Below are 21652 nucleotides of genomic sequence, written 5' to 3' on the forward strand. Positions count from 1 at the left end.
TGTCCTTCAGCTATGAAGTGCAGTGACATCTCTCCTTTCTCTTGTCTCCCTCTCCTGCCACAGAAATTGGGATTTGTTTTGGTGGTAGTGTAGAGCCTTTGGTGGGGTGTGGAGCCTTTGGTCCCCCAGACATTGCTGAACTGCAGTTCCCATCATCCCTGGCCATTGGCCATGCTAGCTGGGGCTGTTGGGAGTTGGAGTCCAGCAGTATCTGTTGGGTGGGGCACAGTTTCCCCATCCCTGAGCTAAGGTGATGGAGATTAGACTTTGTCCTGGGTTCTGCCGCTTAGATTTTTAGCAAAGGAGCTTCTACAGGAAGGCAGAGCCGTTTGCCCCTAATTAATTGATTTTTCTTCTGGCTTTCAAACAGGCCCTCTGCCAACTGACAACCACAAGCTAACCTCCAAGAGAGGCACTCATCAGTACCAGCTATTGGCTGTTACCCTGTCAAGAGCAGCCTTGGTGTAAAGGATGATATGCTTTGGGGAAAAGAGAGCCACCTGGCATCCCCTTTCCTCCCCCTCTCTGTAATGTAACCCAGATGCTCTCCTAGCTCAAAGGCTGCCTGAGTCTTGGTCTAATAGGTCTCATTGTCTTTTGCCTCTGGCTGCTGCTAGCTTCCTCCTACTGGGAAAAAGGCATGGCCTACAGAGGCCCCCCCCCCCCCAATCACGTTTCTGCATAAAGCTATGCTATCTGGCAAAATCCAGGATGCAGAGGAAAATAATGGCAGTGCTTCATGTTTTTTAAATAGAGCCTAATGCTAAATCAGGACTTGCAGAGCATGTTTGTAGCGCACAAAGCCTGCTCCCATCCCCCTAACAGTAATGTTGGCGCCTGCATGGTTTTATGCCATACCTCAATGCAGGGGCAAGAGCTCTGGTAGCATTTGGAGGCTCCCTGGCCTGCCCCCCTTTTTTCCCTTGCAAAGTAAGCAGCTTTTGTGATGGGTAAGAGGGGACAGACCTATGTGGGAGGGCACAAGTCTAGCAGCTCCCTGTAATAAGGAGAGTTTGTTCCACTCCCCTCTCTAGTAAGCCATTCAGGGCTTAAAGCACAAAGGGCAAGAGCGGAAGAGTTAAGCTTCTAATATCTGTCTAAAAGGAGACCTTGGAGTGTGTGCATGATTCTGCCACTGGGGAGACTGTATTCTGTCCTTTTCTGCCTTATTTGTTTGTTTCTAATTCACAAATAGGATAGAATCTGAGGTGCTGTTTGGTGGTTCATATACCCAGAAAGCCCTTGGGATGTTCAATGAAACAAAACAACAACAACAAGGCAGGGAGAAAATTGGAAAGTCACCTAAAATTCCAGCAAGAGCTTGCCCCTCTTTGGATATGTGCTCAGTATCGGAGAAGGTTGGGCTTAAATATTGGAAAGAGCTTGGCATCAGCAAGGAATATCAATTCCCTGTATTGACAGAGTCCATTGCACCCATCTGCATTTCCTGCATACGACAGTGGGTACATTTTAGCTCAAACTGTATGTGACCACTTTGTCTTCTATGAGTAGATAGTTTGAGGGGTTTTCTTTTAAATTTGTGGGATCCAAGACCTCATGGGTTTTTGTGTGCTTTAAATAGAGTTGTGCTTGATTGTGCAAGGGCAACCTCACAAGCAAATTGTGTATGGCAGAGGGGAAGGTAATAGCAGAGATTGCATCTGCTTTGTGCTGCAAGTCTGACCAAAAACAGGGAGTGCTTTTGTTGGGGTTCTGTTAGGGTTTGTTGGGTATTCACATTTCATTCTCAGGTAAGAATGATCAACCCCTGGCACAACACCTGGCACAGCTTCCTGGAAAGTCAAGAAGGAGGTACCACTTCTGTCTCAAAATGTTCCCCAAGGGTGAACGCGTTCACCACAAGAGTGGAAAGTGTTGAGGCTGCATACTACTTTGTTAACGTGGAGCCCCTTTTGGCTTTCTGAAGACTGAACTTTTTATTTTCCTCCCTTGTTACATAGGTAGGGCAAAGGATGGTCCTTGGGACAATTGCTGGGTCATGATTTCCCCATACTAAACACCTTTGCCACCACCCTGCTGGCATTTACTGAACAGCAGCCATGCTCTTGCATGTGCCAGGTCTCCTCTTACCTTCTGGTCTTCCAGCCCATGCGTGCTCTTGTGTCTCTTTGCTGGAGGGATGCAGGCACATGTTTCACATTCATCTGCCCTTCTGTCAATAACACGTGATGGCAGAATTTTCTATTGTGTTTTTGTTGTTGTTATTGTCTGTGGCTTCCACACTGCTGTGAGATAGGCAAGACTATTGGCTGACTCTTCCTAGAGTACTGTGGGTAGCAACAGGGGGTGGGGTGGGGGAGGGATAAGAAGATATTGGCATAGGAGCTGCATTGAATGAGAGAGCCGTGGCCCACAGAACTGGGTCATCAGGTCTGCTGTGTTCGCTTACACCCTGTAGTGCAAGTCAGTGTTCCTTCCAAAAGGCTTAACCTAGTCTTTTGCTATTGGAGATTATGATCTGACTGCCTTGGGGCAGGATTATCCCATCCCTGCCAAATGCTGGGCTCCTGATGCACCTTCGTCTGGACTCTGGAACATCTGTCGCTGGCCCCGATTTGAGGCAGATCCCAGATGACGCCAAAATGGATCTGACCTAAGGTCATGCATTTTTGTAGTTATTCAGTGATGACATTAAAAAGATATTCATGCAGATATTTATATTGTGCAATAGCCAAGTATCTTCCCTCTGTGAATAATTGGCATAAACAAATGTATTCCTGCGTGCATTGTGTGGTAAAATGGTTGCAATTCCCCAATTGGCTTCTGCCGTGCTGTAAGGCTTAGTTTGCTCAAGATTCCTGTCTGCCTTCTCTCGGAATGTGAGTGCACACATGACTCTTGCTCCTTTGGTGTCTGCTAACTGCACAAAAGGCAAGAGCAGATTTAACCACTCGGAGCCAGCTGCATGCATACCACACATGTCTGACTTGTAAACATGGTCAGAAATAGGAAAGCAAATGGTATCTTCAGAACCCTCGGTTGCTTCAGTCCGCCATAGAATTCCGTCTCTCTGTGAGTGTGCGGTTTTTTTGTTTGTTTTTTAAAACCCATAACCAAAATAGCAAGGGTTCCATACTGACTGCTTGTAGTCCAGCTTTGTGTGCCCCTAAGAATAGGTTGGATGCAGAGTGTCTAGAATTCTTCCCTTTAAAAAAGGAAGGGGGGATAGTGGCAGGGGGAGCAGAACACTCAAAATTCAACACTCAAAATGATGTGTATGAAACGTGCGCATAGTAGACGGATGTAGAAACTCGGGTGTATGCAGGCTATAAAGGTGGGGCTGGCAGAATTCTTTTGGGAGCCCCATAGGCCAGGAGCGGCTAACCTTTCTCAGGATGGGTGAAAAACACTTGAATACCTTACAAAAAGGAAGTTGTGTGTTTTGTGGCAGGATGTGTTGGGGTGAAAAGAGTAATCAGCTGGAGAGACTTTGGTCCCATTGAGTGCCCTGTCAGGCAGAGGTGGGGAAGCTGGGGCCCTCCAAATGTTCTGCAACTCCCCAATTTCCAGCAGCTGCAGCCTGCGTGACCAAGGTCAGGGATGTTGGGAATTGCAGTCCAGCAACGTCTGGGGGGGCCACAGCTTCCCCATCCCTCCTACGGAGCTCACAAAAGCAGTGCAGGTATGCAGAGCATTGTTTTCCTTGTGAGGAAGACCTGAGCCACTTAACTTTGCCTTAACCACTCTTAACTCTGAGTTACCCCATCTCACATTCTTTTGTGCAAAAGAATGTGTTGTTGGGTATGCTTTGTGCACCAGTAAAGGGCATTGTAATTTATGTTTTCTGTTGGCACCAGGCAGTAATGTATGACTGTGCATATTGATGCATGTAAAACAAGCTAACAGGCACAGAAGGGAAGGGTCAGCATCCTGGGCAGGCACATACCCAATCTCTCCAGAATTTATTGTGGCAAAGGGGAAGGGAGCCGCCAGTACAGCAGCCTAAAGGGGCAGAGTGAGCCGCAGGTTGGTCTGCTGAAGACCTGTCCCATGCCACTCGGCTTGTGGGTGGAACTGGTGCCGGATGAAGAAGCTGCCAGAGCTGAGGCTGCAGAGTTATGTGGCTGCTTCATGCCTTCCTTCCCAGCATGCCAACTGCCTCTGGGGGCAGCCAGTGGAGGTAGTAGGTGGCTTTGGGTGGGTGGTCTGCTTGAAGCAGCAAAAACAGCTGAATGGAAAGTGGACTGTGTCTGCAGCGCATACTTGGGAGCTGGTATGATGTAAGGCGGCTCTTTATAGAAGCTGTTTAGCTCAGCACAGGGAAAGTTATGGGAAACAGGAGGGGAGCAGAGCTTGAGGAATTTACGGTACTAGTATGAGTTCATGTGCTGCGCTTCGTGAAATCTGTGTGCGATTCAGTTGTGTGGTTGCTGATTCCAACCCTCCCCTCTTTGTTATGTTACCAGGTACCCGGTACACCCCACGGATTGGCCTGGAGTTGGAGATCTTCAGTTGACACTAGTCCCCTTTCTGTTCTGTGGCTCTCCATGCGAGCCAGGGACAAATGGATGCAATCGCAAGTGCCAGCCTCAAGAGGAAGTTTGATGAGGTGGACGTGGGATCGCCCATCTCCAACTCTGATGATGAGATCTCTAACAGCGACAGCGCAGACAGCTGTGACAGCGTCAATCCACCCAACTCCACCGGCTTCATACGTAAGTCCTTCAGAATGTGTGGCACACCCTGCCCGGGGTTTTGTTTCAGCTTGATGGTATCTTCGGAATAATTTGCTTGCCTTTAATTTAGCACTTAGCCGTAGAAGTCTTACTTCATCAGCAGCGCCCTCGTTGTTGCATCAAACGTCTACCCTGAGAAAAATGAGCATCCCAAGGTGGACCAGGAGGGTGGTGGGTTTGAGGCTCTGAGCAACTACTCCTTTGGAAACCTTTTCAAAAACAGCACCCTTCCTGTGCCTTTGGCAGCTGTGTGTGGCCTGTGGCTAGTCACCGTTCCTAAACTCCCATCAGCTTGTTTATATAACCAAATGAAACCGACCGTCTTGTAGTCGTTGGGTCTTGGGAGACTGGTGGTTTTAATAACACTTTGGAATGCATAATAGGTTTCTTGTCCCCAACATGATCCTGAGGGAGTATGTATCCAGGGTGCTGCCTGCTTTTCCTGTACTGGGCCTTGCACAAATGAATTACGTGAGGAGTTTTAAGGTACTCCAGCGTAGGAGTTGTGCAGTCCAGAATATAGTCATTGACTTTTGCCCTCACTTTACTCTTTTTTCATAATGTTAAGGAGAACTGTTCAGTGAGCACACAGTCTTGTACCCCAGAACTTAAGTCTCTGGGTTTGTCTCTACCAGGGTGGTAGTTAGAGGAGCTTTGTTCAGAATTAACCGCAGATGGGAGTCAAATTCTGTCCTGCTACTCTGATAGGTTTCAATACAGTGGTGCCCCGCAAGACAAATGCCTCGCAAGACGAAAAACTCGCTAGACGAAAGGGTTTTCCGTTTTTTTAGTCGTTCCGCAAGACGAATTTCCCTATGGGCTTGCTTCGCACGACGAAACGATTTGCGAGTTTGTTTCCTTTTTCTTAAAGCCGCTAAGCCGTTAATAGCTGCTAAGCCGTTAATAGCCGCTAAGCCGCTAATAGCCGTGCTTCGCAAGACGAAAAAACCGCAAGACGAAGAGACTCGTGGAACGGATTAATTTCGTCTTGTGAGGCACCACTGTACTTTTTCTTAACTTCAGGGTCGCTGTTGTCTGGTGTATTTGTGGGGAGGCGTATTTTTAGAGGCTTCAAGGGAGGAGTCAGAGTTTTAAGGGATGGTTCAGGAGACAAGAATTGGGGGTTGGCAACCGGGGGCGGCCGGAGGAGAGAGAACTTCTGAGTAAAGGAATTCTACACTGACTTCCTCTTCGTTTACTTGTCTGAAAGGTGCTTTTATAAAAGAATGCTAAGATGGGAAAACACCCTCTCACACTTGTTTCTTGTAACGTGCTCGTTTATTTAACTAAACTGTGCTATTGCAATACAGCGGCTTTGGGGGACCCATGGCTTCCTTCCATGGAAGCTTATCAGGGATTTCTCGGCGAGATGACCCCAGGATGACAGCTTCTACACCACAGCTGACATTCCTCTGCAATGCACAGCCACGGCAGACTGAGTATGTTGCAGATTGCACACTTGATCTAGTCCAGTGGGCCTGACCAGTGCCCTTCATGGTCTGTGTGCATGACAGTCTTCCCCAATCTGGTGCCCTCCAGATGTTGCTGAAATACAGTTCCCATCAGCCCTGGGGCTGGTGATGATTGTAGGAAACATCTGGAGAGCACCAGGTTTGGGAACAAGCACAGATCTATAGCGCCCAGGGATTCCATCATGTTTTGAAAGCCGCTGTGGTAAAGTGCCTATTATGTGAAAGTTGGGACTTTGTGGGACCCGATGACAAGGGAGCAAAGGTATACTCGTCACTTGCTGTATCCGTACCCTTCTTTCTCTCCTCCCAGCAACTTCCATCCTGAAAAGGCAGAAACAGTTGCGCAGGAAGAATGTGCGCTTCGACCAGGTGACGGTGTACTACTTTGCAAGGCGCCAGGGATTTACCAGCGTGCCCAGCCAAGGGGGCAGCTCCTTGGGCATGGCGCAGCGCCACAACTCCGTCCGCAGGTACACCCTTGGTGAATTTGCCCAGGAGCAAGAAGTGAACCACCGGGAGATTCTCAGAGAGCACCTCAAGGAGGAGAAGCTCCACGCCAAGAAAATGAAGGTACTTTTTTGTAGCCATAAGCATCTCTCCCACTGGCTTGCAGAAGGTTTTGCTGTGTGGCTATAACTCCATGTAGATTTTGGCACATATAATGGGGGCCATTAGCACAGCAGCCGTGGGAAATTCGCTTTGTGTGCCCATATCTGTTCATGCAGTCTGTAACATTAGCTATATTAACATGTAGGACCCATCTATAAGAAGCGTTAAAGACCAAGTGGCCTCTTACGCCCCTTGGCGCATTTGCAGATCTGCTACTGTTCTGCGTCAGAAAAACATAAAAAAATCTGCTTCTCTGGTTATTTTTTATTTGCTTGATTCTGCTTATCCATGCTAGCTCTGTGCCCCAAACTAAATTCCGTGCCCGTCCATCCCCCGTAGATATACACGGGCCCTTCTCGTGATGTTGGGACACAGCTAGGTGCAGTTGCTAATGCAAAGATGGGAGCATATGAGGCTTTTCCCCTAGGGGAAAAGAGCCTCAGCTTGCCAAGAGCTTTCCCAACAAGGGCGTGTGGAGAGAGGGTCCTTTTAGCAGAAAGTGGCTTGCCAGTGAAAGAAGTGGAGGGATTCCCCAGCTTCTTGCGAATGAGGCATCAGAGCAGCACAGCCAGGAGGGGTCTATGAGTGACTCCAGCCAATTCTCCCCTAGTGACCTGGCACCAGCTTTTGCATAGCCCCTTCTGCTTTCTGTCAAGCTGATTCATGAGGAGGCTGAGGAGCTGCGGTGAAAGATTCTGGGTCTTGGCCCTACCCCCCGAAGCAAGCGCCTTGTTCCAGCCTTCTCCATATCATGCCTCCTGGCTGTCTGGCCTGTGTGTCCCTGGGGTTGCCTAGCAACTGGGTTTCCCTTACCAGACTGGATGCCTCTGTCTACAAACCTAGAATTTCCAATCAGTCTCTGGCTGCCATGACAACCAGCTGAGCGAAAGAGACAAATACCCTTTCTTATAGTCCTTCCCCTGATTCTTTCCTTGCGCTGCGCATAATTCCAGTCATGAGGAGGTGAACCTGTTTTGGGGTTGCGCTATTTCAGGGTGCAGGGGTGGGCTCTCATGATGACATGTTCATCCATACTAACGCTCATTAGTTTGCATTCAGCGTAGCGCCAAGGAGAATGTTCCATCAGCAGCACAAGGATTTCTCCTTGTGCATTGGAATATTCTTCTCCTCTCCTGCCCCTGTGCACCCCCAAAGTCTCTTCAAGGGGTTCTCTCAACCCTCCAGAGCAGATCTGGGGGTGATGTACAGGGGAAAGGAGTGTTGTGCAAGCGCTAGTATTTTGCTGAATACCGATCACTAAATTATTTTTAATTATTCTTTTTTAAAAGTATTAATAATATTTGCATGTAGAAAACACACACCTCGGGGAGACAGGGGCTAGCCTAGAACCCTTTGTCCTCATGTGTTAGTTTTCCGTGGGTGTGGATTTGCTTATTTAATTGCATTTAAGCATCTCCCCCCACCTGCAGCCTCAAGTGGCACATTCCAGAAACAGGCTTGCACACTCATCCATGAGAACTTCGCCTATGCTATACAGAACTCCAGTCCCTGCAGTTCTGAAACTAAGGAGCATTTGGTTAGGACAGATCAGTAGGAGTAATGCCAAGGCAGTTGATCAAAATACATGCCTGTAATTATAGGAAGCAAACACAAATGAAATGGAAAGTAATTCTACAAAAATACCAATCTGTGGTTCCTGAATTCTGTGGGAAATACACTGTTTGAAGTGCACTCTCCTCAAGCAGGACTTGCATCTGTACACTCCACACAGAATCCAGCTTTCGGAAGACCTTGGCTTTTGCATACGTGTTTGGCAGGCAGCTGAGAGAGGCTTAGAAAAGTATGGGCTATACCTGAAAGTGTGGGTTGTGGGGGTGGAAGTTAACGCAGAGATTTCCAGCGGCCAGAGAACTAGTTTCACGTGGCCACCTTCTTGCCGCCTATTCCTGGGTCTGTCACTCCCCCCTCCCCTCCCCAACCCCCACCCCACCCCTGAAGCATTCTTGTACAAATGCCCATGCCCTCCTTTCTCCCTGTGTCTACCACATCTGTGTGAAAAAAGAGAAGAAACTACCAACGCCTTCAAAGCTCTAAATTTCAGAAGCAAGATAACAGCTCCCTTCTCGGTGCAGACCCAGCGGACCCCCAGCCTACGGTTTCTGCATTGTCTTCAAATGCCCTGCCTTGAGGATAGGCTCTGACTGCTTCCCACATAGCAAGTAGAGAGAGGGGAGAGAGTGTGCATGTCGCCAGCCTTGTTGCTTTCATCTCCTGCTTCTTTCAAGAATCACAGTTAATGGGTGCGTTTTAATATCGCAGCAATCTTGTGTTGTAAAATGACCTAAGGTCACCCATGTTTCGGCGCCCTCAGCAGGGAAAGTGGGCTTCCCAAAACCAAGCTGCAGCCATTGCACCACACTGGCTCTCGCTGCTTCCCATTGAACGTGAGCAGCGAAGCCAAGTAACGTTACTGCGACCTCAGTCACTCCTGCGATGAGGCTTTGTTGCATCATGTCTCTGAGGAATAGTCCCTCTGTAATCCTGTGGCCAGTCTGATGAAATCGCTTCCACTTGCTTTGTTTTGTGCAGGCAGGTCTCTTTGCCATTGGCAATACTTCTGGCTGTGAGCACAGGTCTAGGATTTTGGGGTGGGGAGAAAACACAATTCACTCTGCTCCATACAAGTTGAGGGAGAGCAGCTGTCCTCTGTGGAGCTCCCTGACTGAACTGATGTTCTCAGCTCTGGAACTAGCAGTAGTTAGGCTTTCTGTGTGCTCATTGTCCTCACGGAAAGAGGTGCGTAGACTTCTTTAGCGTAGGAATTCAATGGTCACTCTTCAAAACCATGCACAAGTACAAGAACATGCTTAGGAACCCTGCTGCTTCTAATACTTGGAGATTTGGTTGCATTTCCCAAGAAAGTTCATAAAATAAAAATGGCAAAAATCCTCTTGCCTCTGTCCCATTGTAATACAGTTGCCTTCTTTCTTTCCCCCTTCCCCTTTGTGTCTTGTTGGCATGGCGTCCTTATTATGCTTGTGCCAGAAAAGACGAATTATATGGTGGAAGTTCTGATTGCAGATGCATTTGGGAGAAAGTGGCATCTTATTAGGTGTAAATGGAGCAGAAGAAAGAGATGTGGTACTTGAAGCAGCACTGAACTCAGAGAACAGAAAATGGAGTGCAAAACGAGTTGTGCTGCCTTCCCCCAATCATTTTGGTTAAGTTGTCTTTTTAAAACTTAACCTTGCAAAAGATGAAGGCTAGAAACATTCTCCCTCAGGATTCTGTAGAATGCAACACATGCTGCACTCTCCTGTTCTCTACCTTGCCTCATTCCCTTGAAAGATGCAAGCACCTGCTTGCTGCTCACTCGCGATTTGGGTGCCTTCTGTCTCCCACCTACAGATCAGGTTGTAAGCTCCTGCAGGCAGGGACTTTCTGCCTTGGTTTATATTACTGTGTAAGCTACATTGTACATTGAAAGCATTATATAAATAACCCAAGGCTGAAAGGGTGATGTGCATGGATGCGCCAGGGTGCCACAATAAAACATAGAATTTTAGAGTTGGAAGGTACTATGAGAGTCATCTAAGGGACGCGGGTAGTGCTGTGATCTAAACAACATAGCCTAGGACCTGCTGATCAGAAGGTCGGTGGTTGGAATCCCTGCGATGGGGCGAGCTCCCGTTGTTTGGTCCCAGCTCCTGCCCACTTAGCAGTTTGAAAGCACGTCAAAGTGCCAGTAGATAAATAGGTACCGCTCTGGCAGGAAGGTAAACGGTGTTTCCGTGCGCTGCTCTGGTTTCTCCAGAAGCTGCTTGGTCATGCTGGCCACATGACCCGGAAGCTGTCTATAGACAAACACCGGCTCCCTCAGCCTATAGAGCGAGATGAGCGTGCAACCCCAGAGTCGTTCGCGACTGGACTTAACGGTCAGGGGTCCCTTTACCTTTATGAGAGTCATGTAGTTCAGCCCCCTGCAAGGCAGGAATCTTTCAGCCAATATGGGCTCGGACCCATGGCCCTGAGGTTAAGAGTCTCATGCTCTGCTGACTAAGCGATCCCAGTTCATATGCTCTAGTTCTGTTTTGTCTGAATGGGGTAACTGTGTCCCTGAAGGACCAGGTGCGCAGCCTGGGAGTCATTTTGGACTCACAGCTGTTCATGGAGGCGCAGGTTAACTCTGTGTCCAGGGCAGCTGTCTACCAGCTCCACCTGGTACGCAGGCTAAGACCCTACCTGCCCGCAGACTGTCTTGCCAGAGTGGTGCATGCTCTAGTTATCTCCCGCTTGGACTACTGCAACGCGCTCTACGTGGGGCTACCTTTGAAGGTGACCCGGAAACTGCAATTAATCCAGAATGCGGCAGCTAGACTGGTGACTGGGAGTGGCCGCCAGGACCACATAACACCGGTTCTGAGAGATCTGCATTGGCTCCCAGTACGTTTCCGAGCACAATTCAAAGTGTTGGTGCTGACCTTTAAAGCCCTAAACGGCCTTGGTCCAGTATACCTGAAGGAGCGTCTCCACCCCCATCGTTCAGCCCGGACACTGAGATCCAGTGCCAAGGGCCTTCTGGCGGTTCCCTCATTGCGAGAAGTAAGGTTACAGGGAACCAGGCAGAGGGCCTTCTCGGTAGTGGCGCCCGCCCTGTGGAACGCCCTCCCAGCAGATGTCAAAGCAATAAACAACTATTTTACTTTTAAAAGTCATCTGAAGGCAGCCCTCTTTAGGGAAGTTTTTAATGTTTGATGCTGTACTGTTTTTAATATTCAGTTGGAAGCCGCCCAGAGTGGCTGGGGAAACCCAGCCCGATGGGCGTGGTGTAAATAAATTATTATTATTATTATTATTATTATTATTATTATTATTATTATTATTATATTATAGATAGATTTTTTTTAATGTATTGAAATATTTGTATGCTGCTATTTCATTTTTAAAAAATCAAAGCTGCTTACACCAATTACTGTACTACAATAAAAACTACACAAAAATTAAAACAGATCACCAGCTATTACAAGGACACGTGACAGTGGCATAGGAAACTGCCTTCTAAACCAGCTTAGTGGACCGGTATTGTCTCCCCTGAGAAAAGGAGCTCTCTGGGGTTTCAGGCAGAAATCTTTCCCATCCCTGGAGATAGAACCTTGGACCTTCTATGTGCCAAATGTGTGCTGTGCCACTGAGCTGTGACAGGGAACTGGAATTGGATGTGGCTCTCTGTCAAGGGGTTCACTTTGTGGCAAGCCCTGGTTTTCTCCTATGCAATGCAAGAATGCCCAGGAGAGATGATAGTGTCTTCTCCCTTAATTATTATTCCTATATTAATCTGAGCTGGTCTTTTTGACCCAGATAGAGAAGAGGAATAACTCGCAGAGAAATATCTTCCAAAGTCTCTGCCCCCATCTACTTTCCAAGAAACCCTAAATTGCTCAATCTAAGCATTCATCTTGCATATCAAATTGCGCCTTGAATGTGCAGGTTTTCAAAGCATTTGGAATGTATTTACTTTAAGGAGTGGGGCTTTCTTTGGCTACTAGCCTGAGTGGCTAAGTTTCCCCTCCACTGAATGTGACTTGCAAAGAACCACAAGGGTAGAGTGCCCTGTTGCACTCGTATCTCAGTGGTGAGCTTCCAAAGGCATTTGGCTGGCCATTGAGAAGAGGGTGCTGGGCCAAATGGGTCTTTTTGGTGTGATCTAGCAGGGCCTCTCTTAAATTATTGAGTAGCAGTTGCGGGGGGGGGGGGGGCGCTGGGAGAGACTAAAAAGAAGGGTATGGAAATGGAAGACAGGTGTGTCTTAGGGACTAATGAACAATTGCTGTGGAAGAGGGATAAAGGACTGTGCAGGCGACGGCTGGCCCATCACTTAACTGCCAGAATGCCTGCCAAGCCCTCACCAGACCTGGCCAGGTTTCCTAGCTTCACTCTGAGTGAGACCTGGGCAATTTTTAATTTTTTCTAAGCCTAAAATTCTTGGGACCCTTGCATTCTGTGCTGCGTACCAAGATTTTGCTCTGACGCAAAGATGTGTGGAATAAATTTTCAAATTTCAACCCAAGGAAATTGCTTGTCTCTCCGCAGATTGCAAAGCGGGATGCGGCTTAGAGCGTGTTGAAGATTAACTTTGCTGGTGTGTGTGTGTGTCTTCTCTCTTCTCCCCCACCCAAAGCTGACCAAGAACGGCACCGTGGAGTCGGAGGAGGCGGATGGGCTGACTCTGGAGGACGTCTCCGACGACGACATAGATGTAGAGAACGTGGAGGTGGACGACTACTTCTTCCTGCAGCCCCTGCCCACCAAGAGGCGCCGCGCCCTCCTCCGAGCCTCGGGGGTTCATCGCATCGATGCGGAGGAGAAGCAAGAGCTCCGCGCCATCCGCCTCTCGCGGGAGGAGTGCGGCTGTGACTGCCGGCTGTACTGTGACCCCGAGGCATGTGCCTGTAGCCAGGCTGGAATTAAATGCCAGGTCAGTGGGGAAACCGCTAGGCTTTGGCCTGAATTATATCACGTAGTCTTTGTCTGTCTGTCTGTCTGTCTGTCTGTCCCTTTGATGTTGAAGCGTGTCCATTTAAGCGTGTCTTTGTGGCTGCGTTCGCCCTGAGCTTGCAAGGAGAAACAGTTGTGCTCCCTAGTAAGTCTGTAAATTAACACACTGGAAGGTCTTGTGGGATCCGGTGGTGACACTTGGGCCTTTGCATCTCTGAGGCAAAGAGAGAGGCAGTCCCCCATTATCTCAGGAGGAATTTCCCCAAATAGAAGGTAATTGTTTCAGACTCTATTTGGGTTTTGGGGAGAGAAGGGAGGGGGACAGCAAGATGAGGTGGATCTTTGTTGTAGGTGAGCTGAAAGGGTTCCTAGGATGAGCAGCCCTGGTTGCTATTGAGCGAGAACTCTGTCCTTGCAGTCTGCATGGTATCCTTATAGTTACTCTGCATGTGAGGTCTGCCGTCCCTCTGCTCCCCTCTACTGGCTGCCTTCTGAAATGAACAGATTAAGAAAAACACTTTCTCCATAAATTTGCAGCATTTGTGCAATTCTAAGCACAGGTTCATGTTTCGTTGTTTTGTTTTCCATTATTCTGCTCCTCCTATTCCTGTGGGGAGCATCAGGGAAAACTATTCAGGATCCACCGGAAATCTTGGCTCTGTTTCCACCCCATCCACCTTCTGAAACTTGTAGTATTGCCTGTGCTCTTTTACGCTGTCTTGGCATCCGTTAGAGCTACAAACTTGCGTTCTAATTTTTATATCTGCTGAAATGAAAGCTGAGATTCTCAGGATGCTGACCTCCTCATCCAGTACCAAATTCTATGTTTTCACTGTGTAGAATTGGTTTTGCATGTTGTCCTTCTGTTCTAACACAGTCCTTCAGATTGTGTGCATTCTGTCCCTTCCTTAATATTTCCCCCCATATGTGCATCCTTTTCTTCTTCTGCTGGCAGCTTTTTATGTGATAAATGTGCAGTTTTGGTGGGGTGTGGGGGGAGGTCTCAGATATTTTTCCCTCAGTGATGTGCTTCCAGTGGAAGGATATTTAATTCCCAAGCACTAAAGCTGCAGCATTTGATCACTTGTCTTGGCCAGCAGACCAGTTTTTTTTCCCGTTAGCATCTAGAAATTGGCTGGGGGAGGGGGCTGCATGCAGACCTGGCTGTCCTATTGCTTACCAGCGGCAGCCTGCATGAATTTTGCATGCTCCTCCCTACAGGAACTTGGCTTCTGTTTACTCCCAGCCTTCCCCCCCCCCCCCCCAAAAAAACAACCCTTGGCTAGGCTTGCATCATTCGCTGCCTGCTGCAGTGCTCTCCCACTGGGCACAGTTTCACTGTCCCTCAACTTCCCCCACCCAGGTGGACCGAATGTCCTTCCCGTGCGGCTGTTCCAGAGATGGCTGTGGGAACATGGCGGGGCGCATTGAATTCAATCCCATCCGGGTGCGGACTCATTACCTCCACACCATTATGAAACTGGAGCTGGAGAATAAGCGGCAGGTGAGCCGCCCCCAGACTCTGGAGGAGGAGGCCTCCGCCCCTCCCAGCTCCAGCGGCGATTGGCTGGGGGCCCAGACCCCTGAGACGCAGGACTTCCAGGAGTTCATGGCGGAGAACGAAACAGCGGTCATGCACCTGCAGACGGCCGAGGAGCTGGAGCGGCTGAAGGCCGAGGAAGACTCCAGCAGCGGCTCCAGCGTGGAGAGCCTGGGGGTGTGCATTTTGGAAGAGCCCCTGGCGGTCCCCGACGGGTTGTGCCCGAGCCTGTCCACGCCCATCCTCATCCAAGCCCAGCTGCCCCTGGGCTCCTCCGTTCTGTGCTTTACGGACAGCTCTGAGCAAGCCAGCTCAGCCGAGGGAGGCCAGGCCTACTTGAACAATGGGCCGGTTGTGTACTATCAGGTCGACCAAAGGTCGATGCTGGGCGTGAAGGGCGAGAGCAGCGCCGAGGAGCCCGACATTCCCCCTCGCTACCCAGACGAGAAGGAGCTGAGCGTCTACTCCGTCCCGGTGACCTCGCTGGTGCCTTGTGCCAGAGCCGCCGTCTCCGGCAGGGCGGAAGGGGGCAAAGCGGCCCTGTCCCCGGAGCCCCTCGCTTCTGAAAGCTGCCCGCCTGAGGTTCCTCCTCTGCCAAGCCTGTCATTCCACACAAACGTGCCGCAGGACAGTTTGCGGCCCCAGAGTTTGGGGCAGTCTCCAGAGAGGGCCTGTGAGCTGCCCTCGTCGGAGGAGTGCTCCCTGGGACCTGCTCTGGCCGTGTGACCCATCCCGACCCACTCTAGCTCTTAATCTTGGATGTCTATTTATTGGCAGAGAATTTATCTAACGGCCACAGGCCCCCGGGGGATTATTTAACGTGGGGCATTGGGAGGGGGGAGCGTTGAAAGAGGGACTGCTTTGTACAGGCTCACTATGAAACGAACTACACCCAGGGGGGTCAGGGGTTTCTTCTGCGGATTGGGCGGCCTCTTAACACGGAAGCGCCTGGACCACGGACAGGAAACGGTCCAATTGGAGCTGCTGCAGGGCAGTCACCTTACCCCCCATCCTGCAACGACCAAACGTGAATGTGTGTCATGGAAGCAATAGAGTGGAGCCGCCTTTTCTCCCAGAGCTTTTGGGGGGAAGGGGGTAGAAGAGGACGTTGCTACTGCTATGGAATATCACAAATCCATACATGCTGTGGAATCTCTCTCTCTGGCCCCCAGTGCAGCTGCCTCCACCTGTACCCTTTTGTCATCTTTCAGTGCTCTGTCTTCTTGGATCTGTGACCTCCTTTAATCCGCTTGAACTGCGCTGGCCAGTTGCACAGCTTTAGGCTCTTACAAACTCTTATTTATGTGACATTTTTTGCCGCCCTTCCTTCCCTAGGAGAACTTTTCTTCTCCCCCCCCCCCCCCATTTTAAATTCCATATGGATTAACGCTGACTGTGACTGGTTACACCTGCAGTTTGGCATGCAACTGTCCATACAGAACCATTGCCCTCTGGGATCCTCCTTGCCCACTGGCTTCATCCCAAGCAGGCTTACTCACCGTCTTGCTGGCTCTGAATCGGGTCCGGTGAGATCGATCAAGTTCCGTTGTTTCTTTCTTAACTAACAAACAAAATGTGCTGAATGTTTGCTGGGACTTCCTATGACACTCCAATGTCCATTCTGAGCTGGCGTTTTCTGCCTCTATGATGTTAATCCCTTCTGTGATCTGATTCTTGAACACTCAGTGCACTTGGGGCAGGGGGGCGCAGTTTGATCTTCTCAGTGGAGGTAAAGATCTGACCTTTTGGGTGGACAGGGAGGTCCAGCAGAGTAACTATCCTTCTGCCCAGTCGTTCCACTAATTTTCCCCCCCTCCTTCCCGACAGCTGTTTCAAGACGTTCCATTCTAATTGCACGCTAGTTTGGAGATGGATCTGAGAGCTTTATATACTCCCTTGATACTTGCTAGCACCCTAGCCTTCTGGATGAATCTGAATATGCAATGCCACTGTAGCCGGCTGGGTTGCGAGCGCAAGGGGTTAGGGTGCAATAAGGTGGCAGTGTAGAAGACTTCCAAGCTGTATGCATCTCCTCAGATCTGCATCGCAAGGAAGGGGTGCCATTAGCTGTTCTTATTAGTCCTAGAATGAAAAGGACGAGGTGGGGTGTCCCTAGAGCTGCCACCTTCCCCCTTGTCCTACTGATGGTTCTCTCACTGCAAGATAACAAAAGCACTTTCTGCATCCACCCTCCCTGGCATTCTTCTCCCCTAGTTTTTTTGTAGTAACAGATTAATGCCTTCCTCTGCAGTTCACTGTTCTGGGCCAGCTTGGCTATCACCATGGCTTCCGTGTGGTGTGCCTTTAAATCAGGAGCGGCTTACTTAATGGCATTCCAGATGTTGCTGGACTCCAAGTCCCATCATCCCTGGCCATTTTCTAAGCTCACTGTAAATGATAGGAATGGTAGTCCCAGCAGCATCTGAGACCCGAGGTTGAAGAACACTGCTCTAAATACACCAGTTTAGCTCGAAACCAGCACTGAACCTTCCCCACTTTATAATCTCTTTCCTTCCCCAGACTGTTCATGACCTCCGTTACTTGCATAAGCCCTTTGGGATATTTAATTTCCTGCCATTCATTGCAGCCTTCCCCATTCCATTGCACTCTGGGTGTTTTTGGACTACAACCAGTGCTATTTTTCTAGAAAAAGAGGTGCCGGAACTCACCATGAACGCTTCCCTTGTTACAACAACAATGGCGCCCACCTGGGAGGTGCTGGAACTGAGTTCCACCAGGTTCCAGCTGGGGGGAAAGCCCTGACTACAACTCCCATCATCCCTAACCATTGGCCAAGCTGGCAAGGACAGATGGGAGTTGTAGCCCTGTCTGGAGGGCACCAGGTTGCCTGGAGGATTCCCTAGGCAGTACAAGGCTGCTGTACTTACATTTATTTAGAAGGGAGGGTGGAATCTAGGCAGCCCATGCGGGAAGCATTCTTCCTTCATCACTTAATTCTATCTGGGAGCTAACACGTGCGTAACCTTAAGATGTATGAAATGCGTGTCGTCTTTTCAGAAGACAGCTTCTTCCTAAACAGGACTACCTGAAACTGACCGCTGAGCATCTGGCCGGTGTTTTGGATACTGGTGGGGGGAAGAGGGGCTGGTTGACAAGAACCCCAAGCCCGTGGTCCCTCTTAAACCATAAAGGTGATGGAGAGAGAACAAAACCATTTTACCAGCAGCTGCACCTAACCCACTTCTTTGCCTCCACCTTTATCACAATGATAAATGGTGGCTAATAGAGATGTAAAAATTGCAGAAATTTTGAAGCCTTGGTGGTGGAAACTGGTTCTTTTTTTTTTCCTGGGGGGGGGGGAGAGAAATGGAAGTTTCGGGGGCAATTGAAATAAGAACGTAAGAGCAGCTTTCTGGATCATGCCAATGTCCCGTCTAGTCTAGCATCCTGTTCTCACAGCGGCCAACCAGATAATATGCAATTCTTACCAAACCTACATTTATTTTACTGCTTTTAATAACCCAAAACGCATAATTTATAAATGGGCTTATAAAATTTTACTCTGGAATTTCCAGAGCAATTCTATGCATGTTTTCCCAGAACTAATACCTTTTCTGTTTAGTGTTCCAGAGATAAGCGCACGCGGAATTGCTGTAGGCTGCCATCCCCTCCAAGCACTTACCTGGGAGTGAGTCAGTTACGCCAGACCAATGAGACTTGATTCTGAGCGGTCAGGCTGCAAAGGATCATGCTATGGTATAACAGGGTGTCTGTGTCACTGTCACATGAGGGGAGAGGGGAAAAGGTTGACCACAAGGGAAGGACCCAGTCAAAAGGATAGGTGTAGAATATCCACTTCTACTGTGTTCATAGTACACATTTTAAGTGAGCAAAAACTTGCCTTAAAGCATTTAAGTCATTCCAAAAAAGAAAATGCTTCAAATTTCCATTTTTTCCATCAGAGAGTAGATTCTAGGGCAACCCCCACCCTGTTTATTCTGGAAAGTTTCCAGTTTGGTTTTTTTCTGGACCTCCACCTCTCTAGTAACTAAGCACCTTTGCCAACCCATCTGGAAAAGCCCATCCTTCTGAAATGGCACTAGCTCCCAGGGATATATGGTGAACAGAAGCAATGCAGTCCTGGAAATGACAGCAACAGGGAGAGAGGTTTTTCTTTCCTTTCTTCCGGAACAGCTCCTGACCTCACAGTAATATTGCAGCCCATGGAACTTCACACTGCTGGGTTGATGAGACTTCCGACCAGATGGGTGAGTATTTAAGTATATAAAAAGGCTTCGGTACTTTATAACTCCTCCCCGATCTTCCTTTTAACTCCCAAGCTTTCCATCTGCTGCTTAGCGTCAATACCGCACACCTGAGCTTCCTGCGCTTCGTCTCACAAATAAGTACTTAATTGCTGCCTCGCCACCTCCTGCTGCAGTGAACGGTTTGGAAACGGCGCCAATGCGTGCAGGAGCCAGGCTTCTTTGTGCAATGACTTTTGAAACGGGGCAGGGAAGGGAGAAGAGGACCTAGAAGCATCGGAACGAGAAAAGCCTTAAAATGTCTATCACAGTCCCATTTGCTGCCTTGCGAAGCAAAGGGTGCCGTGCACACAAACGGGCGTCACTGGCCTCGTTGCTAGGAGGTCTGCTGCTAATATTGGGGGTTTTCTCCCATGCTTCTCTACAACCAGGGCTTGAAAAGGGGCACTGGTGACATTGCTAGGTACCCCCGCCCCCATACTAGACGTTTACAAAATAAAAGGTGCTATTAAAAAGCTGGCTTTAGTCTCAAAGGCAGTCATTTCCAGATGCAACCCTCTCTGTAAGCGTATGTGTCTGTTGTGCTTGGAGATTCACAGAGCAGAAGAGTTCTAGCAGGGGGGCAAGGGATGCGCTCCCTCTACAAAGTTGCGCCGTCTGTCGTCCTAGGCCAAAGGTGCAAAGGAAGTAGGGTTGAAATGCCCCTATTATATAAACCTCCCCAAGTTCATCATAACACCACTGTAGCCTTTATGGTGCGTGTCCAGTCCCCACCGTTCCCTGCCTTGTGGCGCGACTAGCAGTGTGCACTCGCAGGGTGCACCATTTGTATCTCTGGCTTCCTGCTGATGCGTGCAAGGCAAAAAGGACTCCCCCACCCCACCGGAACACTTGAGCACTTCCAGCTGGCCACTCCAGCACTGGCCTAGGAGCCATGGGCAACTGTGGTGCAGTTGTGGCCTAAAGGAAACGGTTAAAATGCCTGACCCACCAGCCCCTTATATTTGTAGCCTTTAAACTCCACACTGCACGTACCTTTCTTTGGGGATTGGCTGTGATCCGCTCTAAAGGAAGAGGTGTAAATGGGACACACCTCAGACGCTGGCAAATTCTCACAATTTAAGAACTTTGTTCTTTTGAGTGCATTTAAACTGCTGCAGCCCATGAATGACAGGTGGCCTGCTCTGCAAATGGAAACAACTTCGCACTTAAATATCTGCTTTTTGAAACTGAAAAAGGAATTATTATGACTGACATTCCAAGAAGCAGAGGATGTTGAAATAGGTTGATAGACACCCATCTGGATAAAACTGGCATCGTGGACACATACCCAGGCAGCATCTGAATTGCTCCATCTCTGTTGTCCTGGCCCTATGCTCTAATTGTGTCCATGAGCCAGCAAAGCTGATCTGACCTTTTGCGCCTGTGACCTTGGAAAAACAAAGCAGCGTGTCGCCTTGATGGAAGGACAAAGTAAAATGGCTTTTTGGGTGGGATGACCTGGTTGCAAGTGAAAAAAATATAAATCCTCAACTCCAAATCATGTTAGGAAATGGATCTGGTTTTCCTTCACTTGGCTTTTTTTTAAAAGACCTTTTAAAACGCTGGTACAGCATACCCATAACAATGAGCTAGTGTTGTCGCAAAGCGATCAAACACACACACTCCTTCTTTCTCCTCTCCCTGCCCCCCTCTACTTTTTTGGTGCTAGTGAACTGTTTACATGGGAATGGCCCTTTTACTACCTGTTTGGGAGACTCTTTAACTAGGCCCCAGTTTGAGACATTTGGTACAAGCCCTGCCCCCTCCATCAGTCGTGACTCGGATAACTTTATAACTTGCTCTCCGCTCTCCTGCCTCACATGGTATACAGGTGGCATTTTCAATGTGAATCCAAAGCTTGTCAGGTCCTCTACATTTTGTTTTGCCTTTTATGTTATTTTCATTGTGATAATGCTGTATTTAAAGAGGATATTTAAGTGTAAAAATAAAGAAATGCTTGAACTTGCAAAGCAGTTTCTGTCCTCAATGCAAAAGTTGGCAATAGTGGTTTAGGTTATTGCTGCAAACTTAATAGTGCAATGGACATGCAATCTTTCATAATCCTGACTAGAGCCAAGATCACGCCACCAGCTCATGTGCGCCTGCTGCTCTTCCATGGTGCATATTGTCTGCAAAACCACTAATCTAGGGTTTATAAACTATGGGTTGTATTCAGTGCAGTGCTGATGCTTGTTCATGCCACATGCGCTGACACGAGCTCCCCTTTCCTCGCCTTGCCCATCATTCTGGGAGGGGAAGAAGTCCGGTTGCGCTGACTTACACTAGTGCGATTACTGAGTTTAATTGGCCCTATAATTTCAGTCTTGGAGCAGAATCTGCCTTGTAACGATGCACACACAATATATGGTTGGTTCAGAAACAGCATCAAGACCACACTGGATAGCAGTACCTGTTCATGCAACTTGAACTGGGCTTACCCTTGTTTTTGCATCATCTGTTTACTTCATTCATAGTGAAATATCAGTGGGGCCTTTCAGAGAGGCTGTGGCTTACTCACCTGTAGAGTACAGCTTGGAATCCCTGGCAAGCAGAGCCAGCTGTTTCATTTCTTGGCAGGGGAATTAAACTCGTTACAAAGAACAACTGGGG

The 21652-nt window shown here is 48.8% G+C and overlaps 1 protein-coding gene across 1 annotated transcript in view; it reads left to right on the plus strand.

Moving 5' to 3' along the window:
• Nucleotides 1–21012, plus strand: part of CSRNP2 (cysteine and serine rich nuclear protein 2) — a 39159-nt gene extending 18147 nt beyond the window's left edge. Inside the window, exons 2-5 of the mRNA XM_028721490.2 lie at nt 4428–4676; nt 6480–6739; nt 12918–13214; nt 14598–21012. Coding sequence (XP_028577323.2) covers nt 4526–4676; nt 6480–6739; nt 12918–13214; nt 14598–15500 — 1611 coding nt within the window. The 5' untranslated portion in view covers nt 4428–4525 and the 3' untranslated portion in view covers nt 15501–21012. The remainder of the gene's footprint in view (nt 1–4427; nt 4677–6479; nt 6740–12917; nt 13215–14597) is intronic.
• The last annotated feature ends 640 nt before the right edge of the window (nt 21013–21652 follow it).

Source organism: Podarcis muralis, chromosome 2 (assembly GCF_964188315.1).
Source record: "Podarcis muralis chromosome 2, rPodMur119.hap1.1, whole genome shotgun sequence".
NCBI classification, from domain to species: domain Eukaryota; kingdom Metazoa; phylum Chordata; class Lepidosauria; order Squamata; family Lacertidae; genus Podarcis; species Podarcis muralis.